Source organism: Carlito syrichta, unplaced genomic scaffold, assembly GCF_000164805.1.
Source record: "Carlito syrichta isolate Samal-C Ts95f unplaced genomic scaffold, Tarsius_syrichta-2.0.1 Scaffold289210, whole genome shotgun sequence".
Lineage (NCBI taxonomy): Eukaryota > Metazoa > Chordata > Mammalia > Primates > Tarsiidae > Carlito > Carlito syrichta.
The window spans coordinates 115,154-142,475 of NW_007233306.1; the positions used below are offsets into that span (position 1 = coordinate 115,154).

The 27,322-nt window shown below is 41.4% G+C and overlaps 1 protein-coding gene across 3 annotated transcripts in view; it reads left to right on the forward strand.

Annotated features, from left to right (window-relative positions):
• ENTPD1 (ectonucleoside triphosphate diphosphohydrolase 1) overlaps window positions 1–27,096 on the forward strand; it is a 100,967-nt gene extending 73,871 nt beyond the window's left edge. Inside the window, exons 8-10 of one of the 3 annotated variants that reach the window (XM_008054197.2) lie at window positions 21,678–21,794; window positions 23,764–23,901; window positions 26,521–27,053. In XM_008054197.2, coding sequence (XP_008052388.1) covers window positions 21,678–21,794; window positions 23,764–23,901; window positions 26,521–26,727 — 462 coding nt within the window. In that variant the 3' untranslated portion in view covers window positions 26,728–27,053. Of the gene's footprint in view, window positions 1–21,677; window positions 21,795–23,763; window positions 23,902–26,520 lie in introns of all 3 variants that reach the window. The other 2 variants (XM_008054198.1, XM_008054199.1) reach the window with 2 other exon arrangements.
• Window positions 27,097–27,322: the final 226 nt, after the last annotated feature.

Consider the following 27,322-nt stretch of genomic DNA (forward strand, 5'->3'; position numbering starts at 1 on the left):
GGCCACCGCAGCCTCAACGTGCTGGGCTCCGGCGATCATCCGCCTCAGCCTTCCGAGTAGCCGGAATTACAGGCATGCGCTACCACGCCCGGCTGATTTTTTGATTTATTGTAGAGATGAGATCTCGCTGCCCAGGCGGGTCTCGAACCCACGGGCTCAGGCAATCCACTCACCTCAGCCTCCCAAAGGCGCGGGATTACAGGCTGAGCCACCGAGCCCGGCGCACTGTAGTTTTTTATCTTGTTTTTGGTTTGGGAACAAGAGGAGGAGGCCAGCTTAGTTCTATGCCACCATTTTGGAATCAGAAGTCCAAGCATCGTATTTTTCACCTGCAAAACCAAAGCAGGAAAGTGTACTGGCTTTTCTTGCATATCTCTCTCATTTTGAGGAAATCTCAACAGACGCCTTTTCAGATCCTGTTGACCAGAATTTGGTGAAAGATCCATCTTTAAATCATGGCTTATCATGGTTGCTTTAGACTCATTATTGTTTATCCCCTGGGGAGTCTTTCCTGAGCACATTGCTTCTCTCCATCTGGGTAATATCAGGATTCCATGAGCAAGGGAGAAGGGGGCTGGCTATGGGGTAGGAACCCATGAGTCCACCACAGGTGACTTCTCAGGTGTCAAGAGGAGCACAAGCAGCAGTTAGATGCCTTCGCTGAAGGTTTTCCTCTATAAAAAGCATTTAGGAAAAATATGGTACATATACACAATGGAATATTACACAGCCATAAAGAAGGATGAACATATGGACTTTGCGGCAATTTGGATGGATTTAAAGTCTATCATATACAGTGACCTATCACAGAAACAAAGAAGAGAGAAGAGAGTACCACATGCTCTCAATTATAAGTGGACCCTGAACATTTGCCATAATACTATAAGAAAGGGATTGAGCCAGCCTGTAATCCCAACGCTTTGGGAGGCTAAGGTGAGTGGATTGCCTGAGCCCACGGGTTCGAGACCTGCCTGGGCAACTTGACGAGACCTCATCTCTACAATAAATCAAAAAATTAGCCGGGTGTGATAGCACGCGCCTGTAGTTCCAGCTACTTGGAAGGTTGAGGCGGAAGGATCGCCAGAGCCCAGCAGGTCGAGGCTGCGGTGGCCGGGAGCGGCCACTGCACTCCAGTCTGGACGACAGAGTGAGACTCCAACTCAAAAAAAAAGAAAGGGATTGAGCAGTAATACTATGAGAAAGGGGCTGGGGGAGGGTGCCTGATCTCAAACCAGGCAAAGTGGGGACCAAAGGGAGGCCCAAACTTTACCTGTATGATGTCCACTTGTATACCCAATCCGGAATTGTATCCTATATCTTTAAAAAAAAAAAAAAAAAAAAAAGACATTTAGGAAGCAGAAACTTAGGAAATCCCAAGAAAACATTGAAGATAGCATCACTGTCATTGCTCTTTAAAGAATTGGGGGATTACTGAATCAGCTCCAAATTCCTTTTTTTTTAAAAAAAAAATCTCTCCAGAATAAGATAAAATAGTTGAGCAGAGGTAGAAGAGGTACCCCCTTGATCTACACATTATTCAAATTCCATATTTTGATCCTGGAGACCAAGCATGATTGTGATCACAGTTTAGTGGTATACTGCAAAATTAGCTATGATCTATCAAGTGCCAATTATCGACTAAGCACTGTACAGACAACTTCTCATTTATCCATTCAAGACATCAAAGAAACAAGGACTTTTGTCTTTCGTCTCACTCTTTTTCCCTTTTCAGAAAACAGATCAGTGTGTGAACGAGAGGGTGAACTCCCTTCCAGGACCCCAGCGAGAGAGTTCCCCGAAGTCTCCTGGCCTAGCCCAATGTCACAGACAGAGCTCTGTGGAGAGCACAGGCCCCATAGTAATCAGACCTGATTTAACTTCTGACTTCTTGTGAACTGTATGAACCTTTTGCTCCCTTGGTCTCCAAGAAAACAACAGTAGGTAGAGCTGTGAATCCAGACTTACCACAGGCCAAGCCACAGCTTCCCCTCCCCACAAGTTTCCTGAGGGAGAATACCTGACAGGATAATGAAAGGCAGAGTCATATTTGGCTATTGACTCCAAACCCAAATTCAGAACAAACTAGAGTCTCACTGGAATGCCCTGTGACTGAGTTGACAGTGACTGCCCACCTTAGCCTTTTTAGGGTCAAGGCCCTTGCCTTAGGTCAAACTCCTTGAAGAGAGAGGAAGGTGCCACAAGAGGAAAGGAGTGGAGGAGGGGGTTGGGGAACTGGGGGGATGAGGGGGAGGACCTTCTTCATTCCGGTCTGTGTTAGAAAGTAAATCTGAAGGAAAGTGAACTTACGCTTGTGCGTTGACTTTGTAACTCCTCTGAAAACTTTGCCTCCTGGGAAACATGACCCAATTCCTCTCTCCAAACTTGAGCAAACCTTTCCTCCTTGAGGGGATGGAGATTCTTGTCTTTGTTTTTTTGTTTTTGTTTTTGTTTTTTGAGTTGGAGTCTCACTCTGTCGCCCAGACTGGAGTGCAGTGGCCGCTCCCGGCCACCGCAGCATCAACCCGCTGGGCTCCGGCGATCCTTCCGCCTCAGCCTTCCAAGTAGCTGGAACTACAGGCGCGTGCTACCACACCCGGCTGATTTTTTGATTTGTTGTAGAGATGAGGTCTCACTGCCCAGGCAGGTCTCGAACCCGCGGGCTCAGGCAATCCACTCACCTCAGCCTCCCAAAGATGCGGGATTACAGGCTGAGCCACCGGCAGAAATTCTTGTCTTTGAATGTGATTTATCCAACCAAAGTGGGGAGGAAGGGGTTGGAAAAGGGTGGAGAAGTCTGGAGCTCCCCCTGTAGGCTTTTGTTTGTTCCCTTAGTCCCTCGTTGAAATTGTCACTAGAGCCCTCTGAACCTGGATTTGTCCGTCCCTTAGATGAGCTCATGGTCTTCCTCTGGATAGGGTCTTTCTCTTGTGGATGCAGTCCTCAGTGTCAGCATGGTCCTGTACCTATTCCTGCTTTGGCAGCTTCTTTCTGTTTCAGATTTTTTTTTTCTTCACTCTGTAATTTCTTTGTAAAACCTAAAGGCTTTTTTTTTTTGATAGTCTGTTTCCTCGTCTATAAAGTAGACTCAGTAATACCTATCTCACGGGTAGTTGTGAGCCAGACAAGCAGTGATGGGCTGGGAAATGTCTAACAACCAGTTCTCTGGGGATGGGTGGTTGATATGTAGCATTTGCCAATTTCTTTTTCTTTTTCTTTTTTTGAGTTGGAGTCTCACTCTGTCACCCAGGCTGGAGTGCAGTGGCACGCTCACGGCCACCCCAGCGTTGACCTGCTGGGCTCCGGAGATCCTTCTACCTCAGCCTTCCAAGTAGTCAGAACTACAGGCACGTGCTACCATGCCCGGCTCATTTTTAATTTTATTGTAGAGACAAGGTCTCGCCCAAGTTGCCCGGGCTGGTCTCAAACCCGCGGGCTCAGACAATTCATTTGCTTCGGCCTCCCAAAGTGCTGGGATTACAGGCTGAGTCACCAAGCTTGGCCACATTTGCCAGTTTCCATGGCGTAAATATTCCCACCACAGTCTATTTCAAACTATCAAGTAGATATCAGCTCACAAAAGCCCTGACATTTTAAGTCAACTCTTGTGAGTACATAGAAGTCGAGTACGTAGAAGTCAGTTCCAGCACACCAATGTAAATAGCAAAACCTAATATACCAAGTGGACCCTTAAAGAAGTTAGTTCTTTCACCTAGCAGTCTTTGGTCTACACTGTCTTTCTTGCAGGAAGTTTCTAGTCTCAAGTTCTGCCTCTTGGAGCATAACCATTTGTAAACCAGAATCCAGCTGCATTCCCATTATTTCCAGAACCCTCTAGCTGGGGTGATCTCACGGATAATTTGTGGGAGAGAGAATTTTTGCCTCAATTGCATCCAGCACTGATGATCTAATTTTTAGTTTGTATATATAGTAGTCAAAACTTTCAGTGCTCGCATTATTGTGCTAATTGTGGCCTTGGTTGCTAGACAAAAATCTAATGTTGTGGGCAAATTAGAAACACCAACAAGAAAGAGGGAACATCTGTAGGGAATTACATATGAGGTAATGTAGAAGTTATTTTTAAGGTCACATTGTGCTGTTTATATAAACAAGAAAGGGTAGAAACAAATTCATTATGGAACTGGAATTAAAGAACATTAAAAATATTTTTTTTACATAAGTATATGTATACGTACATGTGTATTTATATGGACCACAGGTCATAGATACTAATCAAGTAAAGGATTATCAAGTAAGGTTGATTCTTAGTATGGAAATTAAGGAGCCAATCACAGATTGTTACCTCAGTGGTAGAGCATCTCATCTGTACCAAAAGGCAAACTCAGAAATTCCTAGAGCTGAGGCAGTATTTACCTCAATAATTGGCTTGGGTTCCTTCTGGCAAAAAAACACCTGTTGGATTGAATCCCTAAAGCCTAAGAGTAGGATCGAAATGAATTTTTTCCTAAAGACTGAAAGAGTCACAGGAAGAAACTTGGGGATGTGACTTTGAACCATCTGATACTGATCAATGTATCTTCCTAGGGTATAAAAAGAAGAAGGTAGTTTTGTCATTCAGTGTGATTGTTGGGATTAAAAATGAAAGCATTCCTAATTAGGTTAAGATTTATTTTTCAGTGCTCAGGCTCTCTAATCATCAAAGAAATGCAAATCAAAACCACACTGAAATACCACCTAACTCCAGTCAGAATGGTCATCGTCAATAACTCAAAAAACAACAGATGCTGGAGAGGATGTGGGGAAAAGGGAACTCTTCTACACTGTTGGTGGGAGTGTAAACTAGTACAACCTCTGTGGAAAACAGTTTGGCGATTCCTAAAAGGTCTAAAAATCGACCTTCCATACGACCCCACAATCCTCCTTCTGGGAATATACCCGGAGGAACTCAAATCACTTTATGAAAAAGATACCTACACATGCCTGTTTATTGCTGCATTATTCACAATAGCAGAAACATGGAACCAACCATGCTGCCCATTGAAAGAGGACTGGATAAAAAAAGTCTGGTACATATACATGATGGAATATTATACAGCCATAAAGGACAGAATTATGAACTTTACAGCAACCTGAATGGATTTAGAGTCTATAATACTGAGTGATCTATCACAGAAACAAAGAACTGAGTGCCACATGTTCTCACTCATAAGCAGACCATGAAAACTATCATAATACTGTAAGAAAGGGATTGGCAGTAGTGGGAAACTGCCAGGGGAGGGGGTGCCCACCTCATCCATAAGGGTACCTGATCTCAAACCAGGTGAAGTGGGGACCAAAGTGAGGCCCAAATTTTACCAACACAATGACTATTTGTATACCTAACCCTAAATTGTACCCCACAACTTAAAAAAATAAAATAAATTTATTTTGTATAATATAATAAACTTTTGATTATATAAATTATTACATGATAATCTAATTATAATTATTATATATATAAATCAAGGGGAAAATGCTCTAAATCCTGCTGTTTCATCCCATCAACACTTTATTTTTCTGGGTTCATTTCCAATCCATGTTCGCATAAGTAATATTCCATTATAGTAGAGACTTTTACAAGGGATTTAAGAGGCCAGTTTAGATATTAGCCCACATCTGGAGGATTTCTGAAGAACATATACAGAAAGGAAAACTACCACTTAGCCCCTGACACATGGAAGGCTTTCAGTGAAGGGGCTAAGTGGCAGATAGATGGAATGAAAGAATAAATGAACATAAATATGTGTGAACTGGTCCCTGGAGCAAGGGAAGAGAAAAAGGTGACCTTATTCTGGACCACAGCTGTTTAAGAAAGAGATGAGTAAACATATTCCCACCTCATCCTGCAGAATTTTTTCATGGTTCTAATTTGAAGACTTGATCTCTACAGTTACTACAGAGAAATGGTTTATTTATACTTTTTTGGGGAGGGAGGGGGTAATTATACCAGTAACATGATTATTGTAGAAAAATTAAAAAATATATAAAGGAGAGGGGATTTAAAACATCGGTTTAAATTTTATTCAGATGTTTGTAGTAGTTAGGAGACCATGACCATATTTATTATGTTTCGTATTCCCACATGATAGTGTTATTCCCTGATTGGATATTGCTTATTTGATTTTGAGAGGGAATTTGTAATCATAACCTGCACAACTAAGGTGAGAACTAGAAGCAAAATACTGAAGCTGTCTAGAACAGTCATTTTTTTCTTTCTTTTTTTTTGTAGTAAGATATACATAATGTAAAATGTATCATTTTAACTATTTTCAAGTTTCCAATTTTTGTGGCATTAAATACTTTCATACTGTTGTGCAACCCACCAACTCCACCCATTAATTCTGCACCCATTAAACAAAACATTACCTCCTTCCCCTTAGCCACTGGTACCACCATTCTACTTTCTGAGTGAATGTAGCTATTCCAGGTACCACCATCCAAACGGAATCATTCAGTATTCACCCTTTTGTGACTGGTTTATTTTACTTAGCATAATATCGTCAATAGATTAGTCATTCGTAATCCTTCAAAAGGATCAAAAGACTCTTTTGAGAATCTAATGAAAGCTCTTCCAAGCAGAAAAATGGATATATGAAGGTGTACTGAATTTTTTGCACGCAATTTAAAAGTCATCATGATCCCCTGTGGTGGATCTGTAAACGCCAGGTTAAAAGTCCTTAACCTAAAACAAAATTTACATAGAAACTAGAGCTCTTTTTAAAAATTATTTGTATAAATATATGGGGGACAAGTATAATTTTGTTACATGCATAGATGGCATAGTGGTCAAGTCAGGGCTTTTAGGGTAACCATCACCCAAATAATGTACATCGTACCCATTAAGTAGTTTCTCATCATCCACCCTTCTCTCACCCTCTCACCCTTCTAAATCTCCATTGCCTGTCATTCCACACTCTGTGTCCATGTGTACAGATGATTTAGCTCCCACTAATGAGTAAGAACATGCAATATTTGTCTTTCTGTGTCTGCCTTATTTCACTTAGCATAATGCCCTCCAGCTTCTGTTCTGGCAGAAGATATAATTTCATTCTTTTTTGTGGCTAAAAGGTTACATAGCCTTGGAATATAATTTGAAGTCAGGTAATGTGATGCCTCTAGCTTTGCTCTTCTGCTGAGAGTTGCTTTGGCTATTTGGACTCTCTTTTGGTTCCGTATAAATTTCAGGATTAGTTTTTCTATTTCTGTGAAAAATGATGTTGGTATTTTTATAAGGATTGCATTGAATCTGTAGATTGCTTTGGGAAGTGTGGTCATTTTAATGATATGAATCCTTTCAATCCATGGGCATGGGATATTTCTTCATTTTTTTGGTGTTACTTACAGTTTCTTTCATCAGTGTTTCATAATTTTCCTTTCTTTCACCTTCTTAAATATATTTGCGGGTATTTATTTTTTTGGTAGCTATTGCAAATGGAATTGCCTTCTTGATTTTGTTCTCAGCTACACTGCTATTGATGTATAGAAATGCTACTGGTTCTTGTACATTTATTTTGTATCCTGTAAATTTCATAACTTCACTTATCAAATCTAAGAGTTTTTTGTGGAGTTTTTAGATTTTTCTAGATATAAGATCAAATCATCAGCAAGCAGGGATAATTTGTTTTCTCTTTTCCAGTTTTAATGCTTTTTATTTCTTTATCTTCTTTGATTGCTGTAGCTAGGATTTTCAGTACTATGTTGAAAAGGAGTGGTGAAAGTGGGTATCCTTGTCTTTCTCAGATCCTAAAGGAAACTTTTCAACTTTTCCCCATTCATTAAGATGCTGGCTGTGGGTTTATTGTCTTTATTATTTTTGAGGTGTGTTCCTTCTATGCCTAGTGTGACGAGAGTTTTTATGATGAAGGGTGCTGAATTTTAACAGATGCTTTATCTGCATCTGTTGAGATGATCATATGGTTTTTGTCCTTAATTCTGTCTAAGTGATGTATCACATTTATTGATTTGCATATGTTGAACAACTCTCACATCTCTGAAATAAACCCACTTGATTATGGTATATTATCTTTTTGATGTGTTGCTGGATTTGGTTTGCTACTATTTTGTTGAGTATTTTTGTGTCTATGGTCATCAAAGGTGTTGGCCTGTAGTTTTCTCTTTTTATTGTGTCCTTGTATGGTTTTGGTGTCAAGATGGTACTGACCTCAAAGAATGAGTTAGGGGGAGAATTCCTTTCTCCTTGATTTTTGGGAGTTTCAGTAGAATTATATTGGTTCTTCTTTGTACATTTGGTAGAATTTGGCCAGGACCATGTGTTCCTGGGCTTTTCTTTGTTGGAATAGCTTTTTATTACTGATTCAATCTTGCTACTCACTGTTGGTCTGTTCAGGATTTCTATTTCTTCTTGATTCAGTCTTGAGAGGTTTATGTTTCTAGGAATTTGTCTATTTCATCTAGGTCTTCTTGTTTGTAAGTACATAGTTGTTCATAATAGTCTCTAATTATTTTTGTATTTTGGTGATATCAGTTGTAATGGCTCCTTTGTCATTACTTTTTGGGGGTATTCTCTTTTTTTCATGGTTAGTTGGCTAGCAGTTTATCAATTTTGTTTATCTTTTTGAAGAACAAAATTTCATTTCATTCATCCTTTTTTTCCTCTAATTATTTAGTTCTGTTCTGATCTTTACTTCTTCTGCAAATTTTGTGTTTGGTTTGTTCTTGTTTTTCTAGTTCCTTGAGGTGTGCTGTTAGGTTGTTAATTTGTAATTGTCTACTTGTTTGATGTAGGCATTCAATGTTATAAACTTCCCTCTTTGCACTTCTGCTGTATCCCAAAAGGTTTTGGTATGTTGTGTTTCTATTTTCTTTTGTTTCAAAAAATTTGTTAATTTCCATCTTAATTTCTTCATTGGTCCAGTAATTATTCAGGACCATGTTGCTTATTTTTCATGTATTTGTTTAGTCTCCAAAGTTCCTTTGGTGTTGATTTCTAGTTTTGTTCAACTCTGGTCTGAGAAGATACTTGATATGATTTCTATTTTTAAAAATTTGTTGAGACTTATGATCTAACATATTGTCTATCTTTGAGAACGTTCCATATGCTAATGAGAAGAATGTATATTCTGCAGTTCTTGGGTAGAGTTGTTTTTTGTCTTCTTTTACTTTTTTTGGTTTAAAGTCTGTTTTACCTAAGAAGAGCTACTTCTGCTCACTTTTTATTTCTGTTTGCATGGAATATCTTTTTCCATTCATTTAGTATCAGATTATGTGTCTTTAGCGATAAGGTGAATTTCTTGGAGGTAGCATATTTTTGGATTATTTAAAAAATCTGTTCCGCCAATCTGTATCTTTTTAGTGGAGCACTTAATTCATTTATAGTCAAAGTTAATAATGATATGTGAGATTTTGTTACTGTCACATTGTTAATTGTTTTCTAGTTGTTTTATAAATTATTTGTGTCTTTCGTTTTCTCTATTTGTCTGTGGTTTGGTGGAATTCTGTAGTGTTGACATTTGATTCCTTTCTCTTCCTCCTTTGTTTGATTGCTTTACCTGTGAATTTTGTATTTTTGTGTATTTTCATAATAGTGAATATCAATATTTTCTTCCAAGTTTAGAACTCCTTTGAACATTTCTTGTAGGGTTAATCTGGTGGTAATGAATTCCCTCAGCATTTGCTTGTTTCAGAAGACTTTGTTTCTCCTTTATCTATGAAGTGTAATATTACTAGATATAGAATTCTTCATTGGCAGTCTTTTTCTTTCAGCACTTTGAATGTCATTCTCTTTTCTTCTGGCCTATAAGGTTTCTGCTGAGAAGCCCACTACTAGTCTGATGGGCTTTTTTAAATAGGTGACCTCGATGCTCTTCTTTTGCTGCTTTTAGAATTCTTCCTTCACTTTTACTTTAGACAATCTGATTATAATAAGCTGTGGTGAAATCCTATTTGCAAGTTACTGAACTGGAGATCATTGGGCCTTCTCATCTACTTGTTTACATATCTTGCTAGACTTGGGAAATTTTTATTAATTTTTTTGTTAAATAGGTTTTCTAAACTTTTTGATCTTTCTTTTCCTCAGGAATACTGATAATTCTTAAATCTGGTCACTTTATGTAGTCCCAAACATCTTGAAGACTTTGCTCATTCTTTTTTATTATCTTTTCTTTATTTTTGTCTGACTAGATTTTTTCAAAATATCTGTCTTCAAGTTCTGAGATTCTTGCTTTTGCTTGGTCTAGTCTATTGTTGAAACTTACAAATGTATTTTGTAATTCCTTCAATGAATTTTTCAGTTCCAGAATTTCTATTTTTTGGATACTTTTTAAAAATTCTGACACATCCACCTGAAGATATGGTTTGTTTGTTTGTTTTTGAAAGATATCTATCACCTTGGTAGATTTTTTATTCATATCCTGAATGGATTTTCTGATTTCTTTGTATTGGCCTTCAGATTTCTGTTGCATCTCATTGAGCTTTTTAAAAATCAGTATTTGAATTATTTATCTGGCATTTTGAGGTTTTCTTTCTGTTTAGGATACGTTGCTGGAGAATGATTATGTTCTTTTGAGGGTATCATATTACCTTGCTTTTTCTTTTTTTTTCTTTGGTATCTTTATGTTGATTCTTGTGCATCTGAAGCAATAGTTGATTCTTATTTTAGGATGTACTTTCATTGCGAGGGGCGAGGACTTTTTATCTTGAAGATGTGACTATAATGTTGGTTGGGTAGGGCTGTTTGACTTTGCTCATGGATGCATGCAGCTGCACTAACTCTGAATGACTTCTTTGGCTATAAACAGCTTTAGTGGTATTTGTGAATCCCTTGCTGTGTTTTGGCGTGATTATTGGTGGAGGCGGTGGTGAAGTTGTGCTGGGGACTGGAATGCCTGATGGGTCCTTCTTCAGATTTCACTGGTGACCTGGGGCAGTATATGCTGGCACCTGTGTTGACAGTTTCAGGCAGACTACTTCTTGGGCTTCTGAGTGGCTTTCTTGGATGCCGGTTGCAGTTGCAGTGTACCAGGCAGGTGAGTGACTCTCAAGTTCTTGGGCAGCTGGGATGATATAGGTGATGATGGTAGCAGTGGTAGTGAGATGCTCGCCCAGTTCTCAAGCACTGTGATCTTGTGTGGGAGTGGTTGCAATGGGCTGTGTGGGCTAGCCCCAAAGGCCAGTAGGTGGCACCTGCAGGTAGAAGCCAGTTGCATTGGCAGTGGCAGAATGTTTATGCCCAACCTCTGATCCCTGGGAGAAGTGCTTGTATGCCCCAGAGAGTGGGCTGGGCTGTGGAACCCCCAGGAACCCAGATCTGACACTCTCTCTATCTCAAAGAATGGGGCAGAGCCAGACAGGGCAAGTCTGTGCTCAGACCTCCCAGTGGCAAGTGCCCCCACCAGCCGTGACAGAGGGTGGGGAAGAGTTGTCCTCAGGCCCCTGAGGACAAATGCTTGGGAGAGGCAGGACTGTCTCTGTAGGTCCTGCCGTGGTGGGGCAGGTTGGGCTGCTATTCATACATGTTTCTTCTCTTCTTTCATGTCCCAATGTTCACAGCCTTGACTGCCAAGTGGGGGTCCTGTCCGTCTCACACCCCAGTCTCAGTGGGGCTGCCTCTCTCACCCTGACTCTTGTAGGCTACTCTGAAATTCAGTCAGAGTGGGCAGTTCACACCTAGCTTGAAATGCAGCCCCAGGCTGTAGGGGTATCTGCCCAGTTCAGGATCTAACTTCTGACAACTCTCATTCTGCTTGGCACTCAGAGGAGTTGCCTGGCTCCCGTATTGGCAGTTGGATCCCACTCCAGGGTCACTTTTCATCCTGGTTGCTGGACTCTGTTTTCCTAATATACAGGACTGGCGCCACTCTGTCCAGGATCGGGCACAGTTAAGAGCTAGGATTGGGATTGAGAATGACACTTTACTGTAGCCACTTAGGTGTCAGGGAGGGCACGGGACCCAGGACACATTGTCACCTTAGAGTGGTTCCTTCTCACAGTCCCCTGGCCACTCTTCAAGTCAGATCCAGGGCTTGGCAGGGGAAGGGTGCACTCCTGTGGTCTGGGTTGTATGATTTCCTAGCAGTAAAGTGGACCACAAGAAGACAGTCATTCACCCTCTCCCGTACTGCAGATTCACCCCTGATTCTTGCCAGGGTGACATTCTTGCCCTGGCCACACAAGCTGCCCAACCTCCTCCTCTCCTGATTTTGGAGTTTCCCTTTGCATTTCCATGGAACTCCTGTGTTCTCTCTTGGACAACATTCAAAGTATGACTGTCTACACACTACTCTGTTTCCTCCAAGTAGATGAGGCATGCCTTGAAATGCCTCTAGGCAACCTTCTTGGAAAAAAATTAAACAAACTATATAGAAACTAGAGATTAAAGCTGAACCATGAGCCCATGCAGGGCAGTGACTGGGAGTGAATGCCCCCACAGGTGTCAGGGGTCAAGTCTACTTAGAATTATGGAAGTAGATATAGATACATATACTAGAGACGATGGCCCTGCAGTTGACACTATTTCCACCTCTAAAATGCCTCCTGCCAGGGAAGAGTCAGCCTAATACCTAGTGATATAAGCAGATAGGCCATGTTGGAGAGGCAAGTTGGAATGGGTACTCGAGTTAGAAGAGGGACAGGAAGGGTAGCATGCCAAGTAGTCATTTTGGAGCAGAATCCTGATGCAAAACTGTAAAGCCTATTTCTTCGGTGACTCCAAATGCTTTACTTTATTTATATTTTAAAGTACTATCAGCAAGTTTTTACTAGACCTTTGGAAACTTGTTTAGCAAAACCCCTTCTGTTTCTCTATAAACAATCTCAGTTTGGGGTTAACTTTCTGGCTTTGTTCCCCTGGAAACCTGATAAAAGTGAAATGTCACTATATTATCAGGCAACAATGTTTATACAAATGACTTGGCCAGGCTCGGTGGCTCACGCCTGTAATCCCAGCATTTTAAAGAGGCAGAGGCAAGAGGATTGCTTGAACCCAGGAGTTCGAGACCAGCCTGGGCAACTTGGTGAGACCTTGTCTCTCCAATAAATCAAAAAATTAGCTAGGCATGGTGGTGCAGGCCTGTAGTCCCAGCTGCTTGGAAGGTTGAGGTGAAAAGATTGCCTGAGCCCAGCAGGTCGAAGCTGTGGTTGCTGTGAGCATGCCGCTGCACTCCAGCCTGAAGGACTGAGTAAGACTGACAGAAAAAGAAAAAGAAAAAACAAGACCCTTGAGAGATAAATTGTACCTGGACTAGAAGAAAAAAATGATAAGTGAACTATATCTAATCTGTGGGCTTCCCTAATCTGCATAGTCTCTATCTGTGGAGTATAAGACAAAAAGCATGATCTCTATAGCACTTGTTCTCACCCGTCATACTACCTGTAATTTATTTGTTTGAGTCCTGATGCCTTTCACTAGAATGCAAGATTCTCATCTGTTTTGATCACTTTATCTCCAGTGCCATCACTAGTTCTTGCTATGTAGTTGGTACTCAGTAAATCTTTGTTGAATGAATGAATGAACAAATGAAATGCAGCCAAAAGGTTAAGCAAGATGTGGAACAAAAAAAATAACTATTGTTTTTAGCAGTCAGGATATCACTGGTGATTTTAAGGTTTTGAAAGTCATGTCAGAATGGAATAAGGAATCCCTGGGAGATACTCCAAAGTTGGGGGAGAATGGAAGAGGGTGGATAACATACCACAAGCACAAGAAAAAATTTTAGAGAGTATGAGAATGCTGGACTGAAACCAGCTCAGTTCAGCTTAATAGGAATCCATGTCTTGGACTTATCATGGTTCAACTTAAGGATTTTTTTTACTTTATGATGGATGTCAAATGCATTTTCAGCTTATCAAGGGCTTATTGGGATGTTGCCTGTCGTATGTAGAGTATGTGTATTGCATTTCAGTGTAGGTTAAGAGTTGCCAAGTATGACAGGCAAGAATAGGTAAAGGTTCAAGGTCTCTCTCCCTCAACTATGTCCTGAGGTCCTGGAAGGCAGGGTTTGTCTTTTTCATCTTTATATTTCTAGGCCAACCAGAATACCTAGAATCTTGTCTATGCTCAGTAAAGGATTTGGAATATTCTAGGGAGAAGACCAGCATGCAAAGATGCCTATAGATGGGAAAGAGAAATGTGTTCAGAGACCTGCAATTATTCCATGGGTTCCCAGAGGGATGGTGCAGTAGACCGGCCCCTGGTACCCTAGAAGAGAAAAGTGGTGGAACCCAAACAGAAGAGCATGGGCCCTGACCCCCAGGTCACTTATAATAGAAGCAATGAGCATTCATGCATTTTTGTTCGCATTGTCACTCAGAGCATATTTTGCAAAAAGCACAGTACCTTTTTCTGACATGGGCTCTGTATCTTCAAGATGTGGTTTATTAGTAAGCCCAAAGTGTCAGCAGCTATTCATACATGTTTCTTCTCTTCTTTCATGAATCTTATTTCATTATTATTATTATTATTATTATTATTATTATTATTTTTGAGTTGGAGTCTCATTCCGTCACCCAGGCTGGAGTGCAGTGGCACACTCACAGCTACCCCAGTGTCAACCTGCTGGCTCAGGTGATCCTTTCACCTCAGCCTTTCAAGCAGAAGGAACTACAGGCGTGCACCACTGTGCCCAGCTAATTTTTTTGATTTACTGTAGAGATGAGATCTCACCATGTTGCCCAGGCTGGTCTCGAACCAGTGGGCTCAGGTAATCCTCTCGCCTTGGCCTTCCAAAGTGCTGAGGTTACAGGCTTGAGCCACCGCACCTGGCCTCATTATTATTGTAAAAGCAAATTATCTTTCCAGCCTTCTCATCACCTCTTTGTAAGATCTTGACAGTTACAAGTATATAATGAGCTTGAAACGGAATATATCTGCTTGCTTTCAAGTTCAGCTTGGATTTTTCAGGTAGTGCTGATGTTTCAGATCACTCTGAGATGATCTCCCTTTTAACATCAGCCTCAGCAATAAAGTCACCAGTTTACTCTCCTTGACTCAGAAGTTATCTTACTGATATTAACGGATTCTGCATTAATCTGTTCTTGGCCACAGATGAACTCTCTTTTTTTTGAGTTGGAGTCTCACTCTTGCCCAGGCTGGAGTGCAGTGGCATGCTCACGGCTACTGCTGCCTCGACCTGCTGGGCTCCAGCGATCCTTCCGCCTCAGCCTCCCAAGTAGCCGGAACTACAGGCACATGCTACTATGCCCGGCTAATTTTTAAAAATATGGTAGAGACGAGGTCTCACCAAGTGGCCTGGGCTGGTCTTAACTGCGGGCTCAGACAATTCACTCGCCTTGGCCTCCCAAAATGCTGGGATTACAGGCTGAGCCACTGAGCCCGGCTGATGAACTTTTAAATTATAGAATCTTAGTATTGGAGGGAACTTCAGCACATATGTCATCTGACTTTCTCTCTCATGCAGAAATACCTTCTATTCTACCAAGTAAAAGGTCTCCCAACTGGTTGGGATTATCTATAATGACAGGATGCTCACTACCTCATAAAAACCTCCCATTTTTACTTAAAATGGTTTTAATATTTAGGAAGTTACTTTCATTGGGCTGTGACTTCCTAAGAACTTAAATTTTGGTTATGTTTCAAATTTTTAAATTTTGAGTATATTTCAGTTTTTTATCTACCCAGAATAAACCAAAACCTTCCCTTCTAACTATTTAATCTAAATCCATTCATTGCCTTATTCTCATTACTACTGAGTTGAGGACTTTAGTTACTTTAGCAGCTTTCTTAAAATTATATGTATATTTTGTTTTTCGGAAGTGGCTGATGGCTTCTTTTTCAAGCTGAAAGATCATCTTTTTGGTCTTTAGATACCTTTGTATGAGCTTTCTGATCCATAAATGGGCTTCTGTGATACAGGAAAATGGTGGTAATTATAGGAATACTGAGGGTGAAAAGATGACTAAATTAGGGGTCTGGAAAGAAAATTATTCCAGGCTTTGGAGTAAATGGATATCTCTATTTGGGGGATACGCAGAAGGACCATTTCTGGGACTCAGAGAAAATAGAACATATTTTAGGCTCTACAGTAGAGAAAATGTTGTCTCCAACAGTTGTAAAGTGATCCAGTCTTTTGAAAGAGGATCTAACAAGATGTGGATAGATATTTAGAATATGCTCACCTCTCTGTCTTTTACATTGAAGCCTAATGTATTTGCCATAAAGTGTGCACATTTTAAGGGAACAGCTTGATAATTTTTAAGGTGTACACCCATGATTCTGTCATCTAGATGATGATACAGAACAGGCCTAGCACCCCAAAAGGCTTTCATGTCTGCCCTCCCAGTTGACAGTTACCCCTCCAGAGACAACCGCTACCATGATACCAATCACCATAGACTGGTATTGCAGTTCTCAGAATCATATGGTGTGTATTCTTTTACATCTGGCTTCTTTTGTCAGTATTGTCAGATTTGTATATGTTGTTACATGTAGCAATAACTTATTCTCTCACTGCAGGGTAGTGTCTCTTTGTAGGAATACACTGAAATTGATCCATTCTACAATTGGTGGACATTTGTGATGTTTCTAGATTTGGACTATTATTATGAACTGCCATATAGACATTTTTGTTCATATTTTTCAGTGGATATTTGCTCTCATAAAATATATTCACCTTCTGACAACATTTTACCCTAAGCAAATTATCTCAAAGAAATGGCTAGGCGAAGGTACAAGGATTCAAATACTTTGCAGCATTGTTTATAGTAAAATATTAGAAAACCTAAATACTCATGTGTTGGGAGCCAGCCATGGAGGCCCACTGAGCGTTAGGGATCAGGGAGGGCCGTGAACCCTGAGACCATTAGGATGTGTTCGGGAGCTGTTGACCCCATTCCCTCCTCCCTTTTTCTATTTGTCACACTTGGCCAAAAGGAACTCTACTGACCTAAGCTGAAGTCTCTGTGACTGTGACAGGCATGGCTCACTCTAGAAACTCATTGTTCCTGTTTCCCATGAACTGTGGTTTTAGCTTAGGTATTAGATATAATTCAAACTCAGGTCACATTTGGGAGCCTTTAATATGGTACAAGCTTCTTTATAAGTTTTAAAAGTATATTTGTAGAATTAGTATATATATGGAGAACTGTTTTCAGCTTTAGATGGTATAGATGATTATCTAGAGTTACCAGAAATGGCCCAGCATGAACTTTGGACTGGGCCACATTCCTAAGGGCCCAGCATGTACTTTGGACTGGCTGCATTCTTTTAAATCAGTTTTAACTACAGTTAGTGTAGGGTTTTTCTACTTATTATAGAAATTAAATTTATTTTACTCATAGAAAGTATTGTAGAATAGGTCATGCTAACGTCAGGGAATTATGTTAGTTCAAGCATGATCAAACATGATATTTTGAGGTTTAATAAGAATACAGCTAACTTTAGAAATTTCATTGTTCCCATTTTCTACTATTGTGGTTTTGGCTTTAGTACAATTTACAGTTTATATTTGGGTTTTATTTTTAGAAGCTTTATTGCTGATGATCAGCTTTATATACTAGGATTAGGAATTAGAAATTTTATAGAAATTAAGATAGATATATAGGATTTTAGAATAGCCATTTTGTTAAGAGATTGTAATCAATTGTTCCTAGAAACAGCCCAGCGTGATCTTTGGACTGGACCACATTCTTTATGAACTGGTTTGAGCTATAATTAAGAGTTTCTGATTCCTAATCCTGGTATAATTAGCACAGAATAGAAAGGTATTAGGATTTAAGTTAGTCATTAGGTGTTGTGTATGCATAAGCTTTAGAAGTTATTGATTATTAGAATATTATGTTAGAATTGTTGTATTGCTTTTGAGGAACATTAACCAAGCATAAAGAACCGTGAGATAATTTTGAGATTGTCTTTCCTCATGCTTGGGAAAATGCCTGGTGGGTGGGGGACGCCCCTCATCCACCTGGCTTTGTGTTCACATAAAAGTCTTGTGATTTAATTGGGATTGTCCTTCCTCATGCTTGAGGAAACACCTGGTGGGTGGAGGAATGCCCCTCATCCACCTGGCTTTGTGTTCACATGAAAGTCTTGTGCTTTAACCTGTGAAAATTTGGGATAAAAGACTTACGATTTGTCCCATTAAACGGCTTCTGCACTAGACAGAGTACAGTCTCTTTCTTTCTCCCCCCTTTCTTTCTTTTATTATCTAACCCCTCCAGATTCGCCGACGCCGCCACATCTTTTCAGGGACCCCCCCAAAACCTGCAGGGGCAGGCCCCCGCACTCATGAAAAACAGATTAAGTAAATTATGAAATATCCATACAAAAAACCTATTATTGTCATGTAAATGAGTGAGATGAATCTGAAAATGTGCCCATGTTGTATTAGTATTAAGTAAAACAAAGCAGGATTGTAACATATTGTGTCTAATATCATCACAGTTAGGTAAAAATATAGACTTATATTTTGCTATTTTGCATATATATTTGCTATCAGTATTAAACAGTAAATTGTTAAAAGTGTTTATCTGTAGGAAATGGTTAGTTAAGGAGAGATTTTAAAAATTCTATACAATAAATGTGTTACTTTTGAATAAGCCAGAATTTTAAAGACGTTCCTATTTTGAAGAAAAGAAATGAAGAGAGAAACTTTCCATGTGTTACAAAATAAATATGAACAAAATTCTGAGATGCCACGTATCCACCTGAAGTCTCAATATGTTGATAAATCTACCTCATAAAACGTTTTTGTTTGTTCATCTGTTTTTAAAATGATCTTTATTTACTTTAAAAAGCAAATGTCACACCTTAGCAAAAATGAATTTCTGGATGCTTAATTCATTAAACCTTTTGTAAATAAAATGAGCTCTAGGACTGATTTCAGAAAATGTTTGAAATGTAACAATTTAAGAAAATATTTATTATTGCTTTATTACAGCTTATTAAAAATATCAAACTGTACAAAATGTAGAAACTTAAAAGGTCTTCTCTCCCTCCTGTGTCACCAGTGGTTCACTAGAGGAAAACATTCTTAGTAGCTGTAATTAATAGAGGGAACTTCTCCAAGACTGGCTGTGTAAACCCAAGCATATGGAAACGTATCCCGTCTTTCAGTTCACAGAGATTTACTGAGTGTCTCTTACATTCTAGTCAGAGCCCTAGGAACTAGAAAGAGCACAGTTTTCTGCCACTTACTCACTGATAGAACTCTCACATGTGCTAAGTGCCATGTTAATGGAACAGATTCGGCCAAGGACAAGGCCGATTCTGTCCCTGTCACCACCGAGCTGGCTTTCTAGAAGGCAGGCAGGCAAGAGACCAGAAATGCAGACAAAAGCAAATCAGACTGCTGCTAATTAAAAACAACTGCGAGGGAGAAAGAGGCAGGATCCTGTGAAAGGGAATAACAGAGAGTCCTAGTCTAGGCCGGTGGTCGGAGAACTCTCTGAAGTGGAGATGTGGAAGTCCAGAGAATTTCAACAGAGGGACTAGCAGGTGTACAGGCCATGGGTGAGGAAAGGCTTGGCAGGAACTGAGAGAGCTAGGTGGCTGTAGTGTGGTGGGCAAGGTGGGCAGGGGTAAGAGATGGTATTGGTGGGGTGGGCAAGGTTAGAACACACCTGGCTTTGAGAGGCCTGGTAGAGTTTGGACTTTATTCTAAGTATAATTAGGAACCACCAAGGACTTTAAGCAGGGGAGTGATATGATCAAATTTGTTTGCAGGATAGGTTGGAATAGGACCAGAAGGTAATGTGGAGACTGATTAAGAGGCCATCACATTGTCTACACAAGAGATGATAGTGGCTTGGGTTGAGATGGTAGAAATAAGGCCATACCAAGGTCTTATTCTGCAGCTGGGATGCAATGGTATTTGAGGTACTGGAATCCCTAAGTTCAGAAGTATGGAGGCTGTCTTTCAGAGTTCCTGGGGAATTCAAACTCCTAAAGGAATGGGCACAGTGGTTCAGAGGCTAAGTGTATAGTGGTATTTATAGCAATGTTGCTTATAGGGGAAAATGCTGGACATCAAGAGAATATCTACCCACAGGGAGTTGTTGAATGGATGAAGATACATCCACATCACAGACTCTTATATAGCCATTAGAGTGTCCCCGACTGACTTGGAGGGATTTCCACAAAGGGTTGTTGAGTAAGAAAAGCAAGATGAAGAATGTGTTTAAACTTTCATTTATAAGACAAATTTTTTCTACATTTGTGTTTGGATTTGATTATATGAGCATGGGGAAAAAATGGAAGGTTGCATATTAAGTTGTTGATGACACCTGTTGGGATGGGAACTGAAGGAAAGAATTAAATTAAAAAAAAAAAGAATCAAATTAAAAAAAAAGAAAAAGAAAAATGTACCGAAAAGACAAATCTGCTCACTTATTCATTTTTATTAAATTATATATGTTGTGTAAGAATTTTTAAAAATGCAACTTTTAGGAGGCTGGCATTGGGTCTATATTGGCTGGCATCAAGCATAACGCCTGTGTACAGCAGGAAGCTGCTGGGCAGAGGGCATCACTCCTCCTCCCTGAGTCATGGTGAGCACCCCCGTGGTATTTCTGCTACCTCCGGTTTCTTTACCCATCAAAACTCTGTTTCTTTGCCCATGAAGATTATGTAAGAATGTTGCTTGGCTTGTTTGGGAATCGCATTTCTTTACTACGTTCTCTTATAGTTTTGTAACTTTACAGGAGACAAATATACTTTACGCCACCCTGTGGCATAAAACCAAACCTCTTCCAGCACAGGGACCCCTTTTTGGTCCCCTTGAATAATCAAAGTAAATGCCGACTGGCCCCATGCTTACATATAGAGTTCAGGATGTTTGTTGAGAGAACAAATGATGTGCTCTGATAACCTCAAAAATGATTTCCCCTAAAAACTGGCACCCTTTAGGGCAGGAGAGAGAAAAAGCCCTAGAATTTGGGTTTTAACTGCCTCATCTAGCAAGCTCTGCTCAATTATTTTTTTCCTCTTTAAATCCATGCTATATTGAGTCAAAAAAAGGCAATTACAGTGTGGCATAAAGTATATTTGTATATTAGAATGGGGAAAAATACATACCATATTTAATAGCTGATGTCACTAAGTGATAGGATTTGGGAGTCATTTTAACAGAATGTTTCCCTTGGGTTTTTTTTTTTTTACTGATTTGTACTTTTAAGTTTTTCCATAATTCTCATGTATGATGATGATAATGATAAAAGCTTTTTAGTTGTGTTTAAAATAATGCCCTAGCTCATAGTAGACCCACAATAAGTATTTTTGAATAAAGATTGATTTTTTTTTTTAATTAAGAAAGCCGTACACATTTATTTTAGAAACTAGGCCAGAACTAAGCACAAGTAAGGGAAAAAAGGCTTACAGTTTTGCCATTCAGAGATCATTCTTTACCATTGTCTATGATTTTTCAGTTTGATTTATTAGACATATGTAACACACAGTATTTTCTAAATGGAAGTTTCACAACCCCTTTCTCTCTCTTCTTATCCTCTTTCCCATCTTTCTTTCTCCCTGACTCTCCCATTACCACGATAAGAGAAAAGCAGCTGCCAAGTGGCTTAGAAATGTGTGTCAGCAGCAAAGGGGCCCCTCTTCCCAGAAGGAAACAGCTCTTGGCCTGCAATATTACTTGGTGTATTAACTGACTTTCCAGAGCTTCCCAAGCACCTGCACAAAGTGTGTGACCTTCAGGAGACCATGACGGCATCCCTCTGCGTTGGACCCAGCCTAAAACTCTGCAATTTTCTCTTTGTAGGCATTTTCAGCTTTTTACTTTGTGATGAATTTTTTAAACGTGACATCAGAGAAAGTCTCTTCTCTGGAAAAAGTGATTGAGATGGTGGAAAATTTCTGCTCTAGGCCTTGGCAGGAGGTAAGTGATTAGACACAGCAGCTATCACAATTGCCCTGAGTCGCTAATAGCATGGAAGGTGAGTCTGCTCTTCAACTCCTGCTGGTATGACCAAGACCTAGCAAATGTGTTGGAGAAGCCCAGAGGGGGGACGCAGAAAGCAAAGCATTCCTTGATCATTTGACACACCGTAGCATAAATACGATCTTCTTCTTCTCACCCTTGTGAAATCTGGCAATAGGCAGCCGGTGGCATGTTCAGCAGCCCAACTATGCCTCAATCACTGCTTCTTTAGTTCTGCCTGTGTCCTCATGGACATAAAATGGCCGCTGTGGCTTCAGGCATCACAGCCATGTTCAAGGTCAGAAGGGGAGAACCAAATACATTTGTTCCTTTTTACTGGCAGGCGAAAGCTACCCAGAAGCCCCTTGGCAGTCTTCCCCTTATATGTATCATTGGTTGGGATTTCCTGGGAAAGCAAGGGACAGAATTTTATGACTCTCTTAGAGCCTGGGAGCCACCATGAGCCACTGCCTGGAACTGGACACTGTGTGGGCCCTTTTCTCTCTCTCAACTCCCAAATTAGAATTCTATTAGTAAGGAAGACAGGCAGTTCGCAGGAACCATTGTGGTAAGACCCCTTCTCCCTTGCTCAGGTCCAAGATATCTTGTATTTATGAATTTTTCTTGCCCAAGGCACTGAGTCATTCAAGATCCGGTGATACCTGATGAAAGTTCCTAGGGAGGAGAGAGATATGAGTCCACCCTGATTATTAAAGACAGCTCATCTGGGGGTGGCTCCAGAAAGCAGCTGTTTTAAGTTGACACAGTTGCAATGGGAATGACGCTTTCATTCCTAGGACATTCCATTAATGCGAAGTAGATGCTTGTCCTTGTCTGCCCTCACAAGGGAGGGGGGTAGGAGAAAGGCTGTGCAAGGGTCTGGACCTGGCACTATCTCCAGGTATTTTGTCGAGTTAGATCACAGAAGATGTGTGATCAGGCCTTTCAGCAAGAGCTGCTCAAATATGCCCCAGCACGTTACAGTTGGCAAAACATTCAGGGAAGGCTTTCTGCAGCTGGTGTCGATTGGTGGAGGAACTAGAGATGTCCTGGCCTGATGCCATCGGACTGAGGGCAGGAGAGGGGCAGAGGAGCCTGCGGGCATATGCTGTATATTCACAGCAGCTGGGATAGGGAGGGGCAAGGGGTGATGTAGGGAGGAGGAAGGACTCAAGGACGCAATGACTCTGCGGGACTCAGATGCAAAAAAAGAGGTGAAGCAGAGATGGAAGACAGAAGGGGAGATGTCGGCCCTGGGAGCAGTCCTCAGCAAAGCACTTCCTAAACTGTGTTCCAGAGCTGTGCTGTGCTGTGCACATGAATCACCTGGGACTCATATGAAAATGCAGATCCTGAGGCAGTAGTTCTGGAGTGAGACCTAACAAGCATTCAAGCGATGCTGCTGCTGCCAGTCCAGGGACTAAATGGAATAGCACAACTTTTTATGACACTATTTTCTTAAGATGCTTATAGAGGCTCTGAGCTAAAGACTCTGGTCAAGAGCACATAGAAAACTCTGATTAAACAAAGATTAATGGATTTTTTTTTCCATGCAATACTTTTCATGGCTTTAATATGCTAATATTACTGTGAAACTCCAAGTTTCTGGGATGAAAGGGGATACTGAAATTAGTGTTTCTGAACCCACTTGACCCCCGGAACCCCCGGTATTCCAGGAAGACCTATTAATATCTCACAGAACCCTGTGCAGGAAGATCTTCCTTAAAAGATTCTCAACTCTAGACCCCTGTCCCCGCTGAAGGAGTGCAGGACCACCCCAAAGCCCCCCTTGGGAGAGGCCAACCCCCAGGCCTTCGTGAACTGGAGCTGGGGGCTTTCTCCTCTCTTCTTCAGGTCTGGTAGTGAGGAAGAGGGTCCAGAGAGGTGCCTAGTGTACGAGTGTGATTGTCCTTCACTTCTCTTACAGATAAAGACATCTTTTGCTAGAGTGAAGGAGAGATATCTGAGTGAATACTGCTTTTCTGGTACCTACATTCTCGCCCTCCTTCTGGAAGGCTATCATTTCACAGCTGATTCTTGGGAGCACATTCAATTCATTGGCAAGGTAATCTGGGTTCCTTTTGGGTTGAGGGGAGGCTGGGGATGGGCGGTGGTGACTGAAGCAACTTTGGGAATCGACCTGCTTGAGTTCCACCACTCCACCCTCAACCCAAGCTGGCATTCTGGGTCAAGCCCTCCTGGGCGTGTTGACCAGCTGTGGGCATCCTCTCTAAGGAGAGCACCTTGCTTCCCAGATAACAATGACCAATTCCTTACAAAACACAAAACAAGACATTAAAGGAACAACATTTTGGTAGCCACAATGATCCTGTGTGTTGACTTCAGCAATCCTTTGAAGGGCCCCTTCCCAAGCTGGAAAAAGGATCAGGGTCTCGTCGTCTTTGCTGGTCGTTACTTCAAGCTTGGCCAAACTGAAAGCTCTGTGTGAAGAAGGGGACTGAGTGGCCGTGAGTGACAAAGCCACTGCTTAAAAGCCAGGCTTACCATGAGCCCTGGTGACACAACCTCACTGCTATACCTTGCCATAGCACCACCCACAAGTGTCCAGGAATAGAGGAACATTGACATTGGCTCGGGCGCTCACACTTGAGGAAAAATAACAAGAGCAGTGTTTCTCTACCTTTTTAAAGCCATGCCTGCTAATGGCAAAAACATTTTACCCCCTGCTTTAAATACAGTGTTTTGAAGCAAAACAAAGCATTGAGGCAGAGAGCTGTGGCAGCCCCAAGGATACCCGTTTCATTACACGCTTGTCAGTATTGACCTTGCTAATTCAAATGTCTATCTTTTCCTTGTTATAATATCCCAGACTTCCTTCCATTCCATCACTGGTTATTTTGTTTGCAGGATATATCTATGTTAAATTTAGGACTGACACGCAGTGATTTATATTCTTTGAATTCCTCTAGTGTGTGATCCCATATTTCCCAGGTGATAACTCTTCTAATTCTGGATTCTGCTTTGAAACATGCAGTCAGATAAGGTTTCATCCCTCGCAGAGGGAAGCAGTTTTTAAATTTTTTTACAGATCATTAACTTCTTATACTGGCAAGGGTACTTGCTTCCAATGATGAGAAGGGAATGATTTTGATGAGAAGGGAATGATTTTGATGAGAAGGGAATGATTTCCACATGATTTTGCAAATTGGCATGACCTTTCGGGAAACTTTTGACAATATGTGCTAAGAGCCTTACAGACGTGCACATTATTTTGTCCAATTGCTTCATTTCTAGAATTTATAATAGTTGGATAAAGTGAGTAATAGTGAATGTACAAGGCAGTTCATGCCACTGATGCTGATGATAATGTAGAAATAGCTTAAGTGACACGGAATGGTGTTCACAAGGTTTTGTTATGTGAGTTTTTCTACATGCAATTTAATCCCTTTTTTTTTTTTGAGTTGGAGTCTCACTCTGTCGCCCAGACTGGAGTGCAGCGGCCGCTCCCGGCCACCGCAGCCTCGACCTGCTGGGCTCCGGCGATCCTTCCGCCTCAGCCTTCCAAGTAGCCGGAATTACAGACATGCACTACCATGCCCGGCTGATTTTTGATTTATTGTAGAGATGAGGTCTCGCTGCCCAGGCGGGTCTCGAACCCGCGGGCTCAGGCAATCCACTCACCTCAGCCTCCCAAAGACGCGGGATTACAGGCTGAGCCACCGAGCCCGGCTTTAATCCCATTTTTGGTAAGAAAAAACATGCACACAAAGGACTGGAAGGACATGCCACCAAGTGATGGCAGCATACTTTTCTGAGTGACAAAGTATGGATGGCTTTCATTTTCTTCTTTAGAATTATCTGCACTTCCTAATTTTTCTACTTTGACCACACACAGCTCATGCAAAAAAATTTCAAATTATTTATTATTCATCGACCCCTGTGTTCCAATAAGTCTTGGAGCAACTGGAAGCTATTCCTAAGAAGATGGAAGCGTCACAGCATGTTTCACCATTTAATAAGAATCTTTTCTCACACACGGGCGCAGTCTTCCAACTTCCATTAAGGAAGACTCACTTGCTGGGATTATTCCCTGGTTTTTCTCTAGCTGAAACATCAAGAAGTCCTGGTTTTGTAGGGGTGAGTTTCCCGGGCCTGATAAAGATGTAAAAACCCAGTGACAATCATTATTCCCTTATCCCTTTGCCCGCTCCCTGTCACCGTCCCATCCCTCCCCTAGACCTCAGTGCACACAAACAAGAAAACAGGAATGCCAAGCTCCAAGCGGTTATTTGAAGTAAGTTCTTCTAGGTGGGAAAATCAGGTGGTCATTCGCCCAGTTCCTCTCTGAGCTTTGGGAATGTTCTAGTGAGGCTCCAAACCAAACACTCTCTCTGAGTTCCTTGCTCATACGTTCTTTTCCCCACAACTGTATCCCAGTTTACAATATAAAAGCAAGCCGAGCCAGGCGTGGTGGCTCATGTCTATAATCCCAGCACTTTGGGAGGCGGAGGCAAGAGGATTACCTGAGCTCACGGGTTCAAGACCAGCCTGGGCAACATGGCGAGACCTCGTCCCTGGTCTCTAAAAAAAAAAAAGCAAACCGGTCAGAGAACTGATCGTGGTGCTCTCCATCTGCTGGGTTCTCGGTGTCATGGGTGGGACTGGGCGGAAGCGGCCAGTTCTTTGCCAGCCACAAACCACAGATTTCTCCCACTGTTTGCAGATCCAGGACAGCGACGCTGGCTGGACCTTGGGCTACATGCTGAACCTGACCAACATGATCCCGGCTGAGCAGCCACTCTCTGCACCTCTCTCCCACGCCACCTATGTCTTCCTCATGGTTCTCTTCTCCCTGATCCTGGTCGCAGCGGTTGTCATAGGCCTGCTACTCTTTCACAAGCCGTCGTATTTCTGGAAAGAAATGGTATAGCAAGAGCAGCTGAGATCTGCTAGCTGGAGTGAGAAAAAACTTGCCCGGGGAGCAGCTTTCTCCACGGCGGTGTGCAAGGGTGTCATACCCTGCTCCTCAGGGCCAGTCTTGACAGTGTGAAGCTTCCTTGGCCCTTGCTGAAGCCTTTCTTTGGGAAGTGTTCACCATCCTCTGCCTCAGGGACTTCTGGGCAGATGCTGTCTCTTTTTGGGGTCTTCTGCAGCTACCCTCTTCACCTGTGTACTCTGTGCTTGTGTAGGTCTTTAAGACCTGCCACCTTCCATGATCTTCGCTTTATAAAAGAACAATATTGACTTTGTTTAGAAGAACTGAGAGTCCTGAGTCCTGTGCTGGGAAGTTGAGCTGGCTAGAAGAAGAATCTCAGGAACTGGTTCCGTTGTACTCTTTAGGAATAGCTTTCTCTCTCCTGCTTCCCATCCATTGAGAAAGCCATACAATGCCTTTGGAGAGGGCGGAAATACATCCCATTTCCAGCCTTCCCTTTGGGTGGGAGAATTTTCTAGGACAGGAAAATATGTGCTAAGGCCAAAGAGCTCTGCAAAGGAATCTATGTGCTCATGCAGTTCATACAATT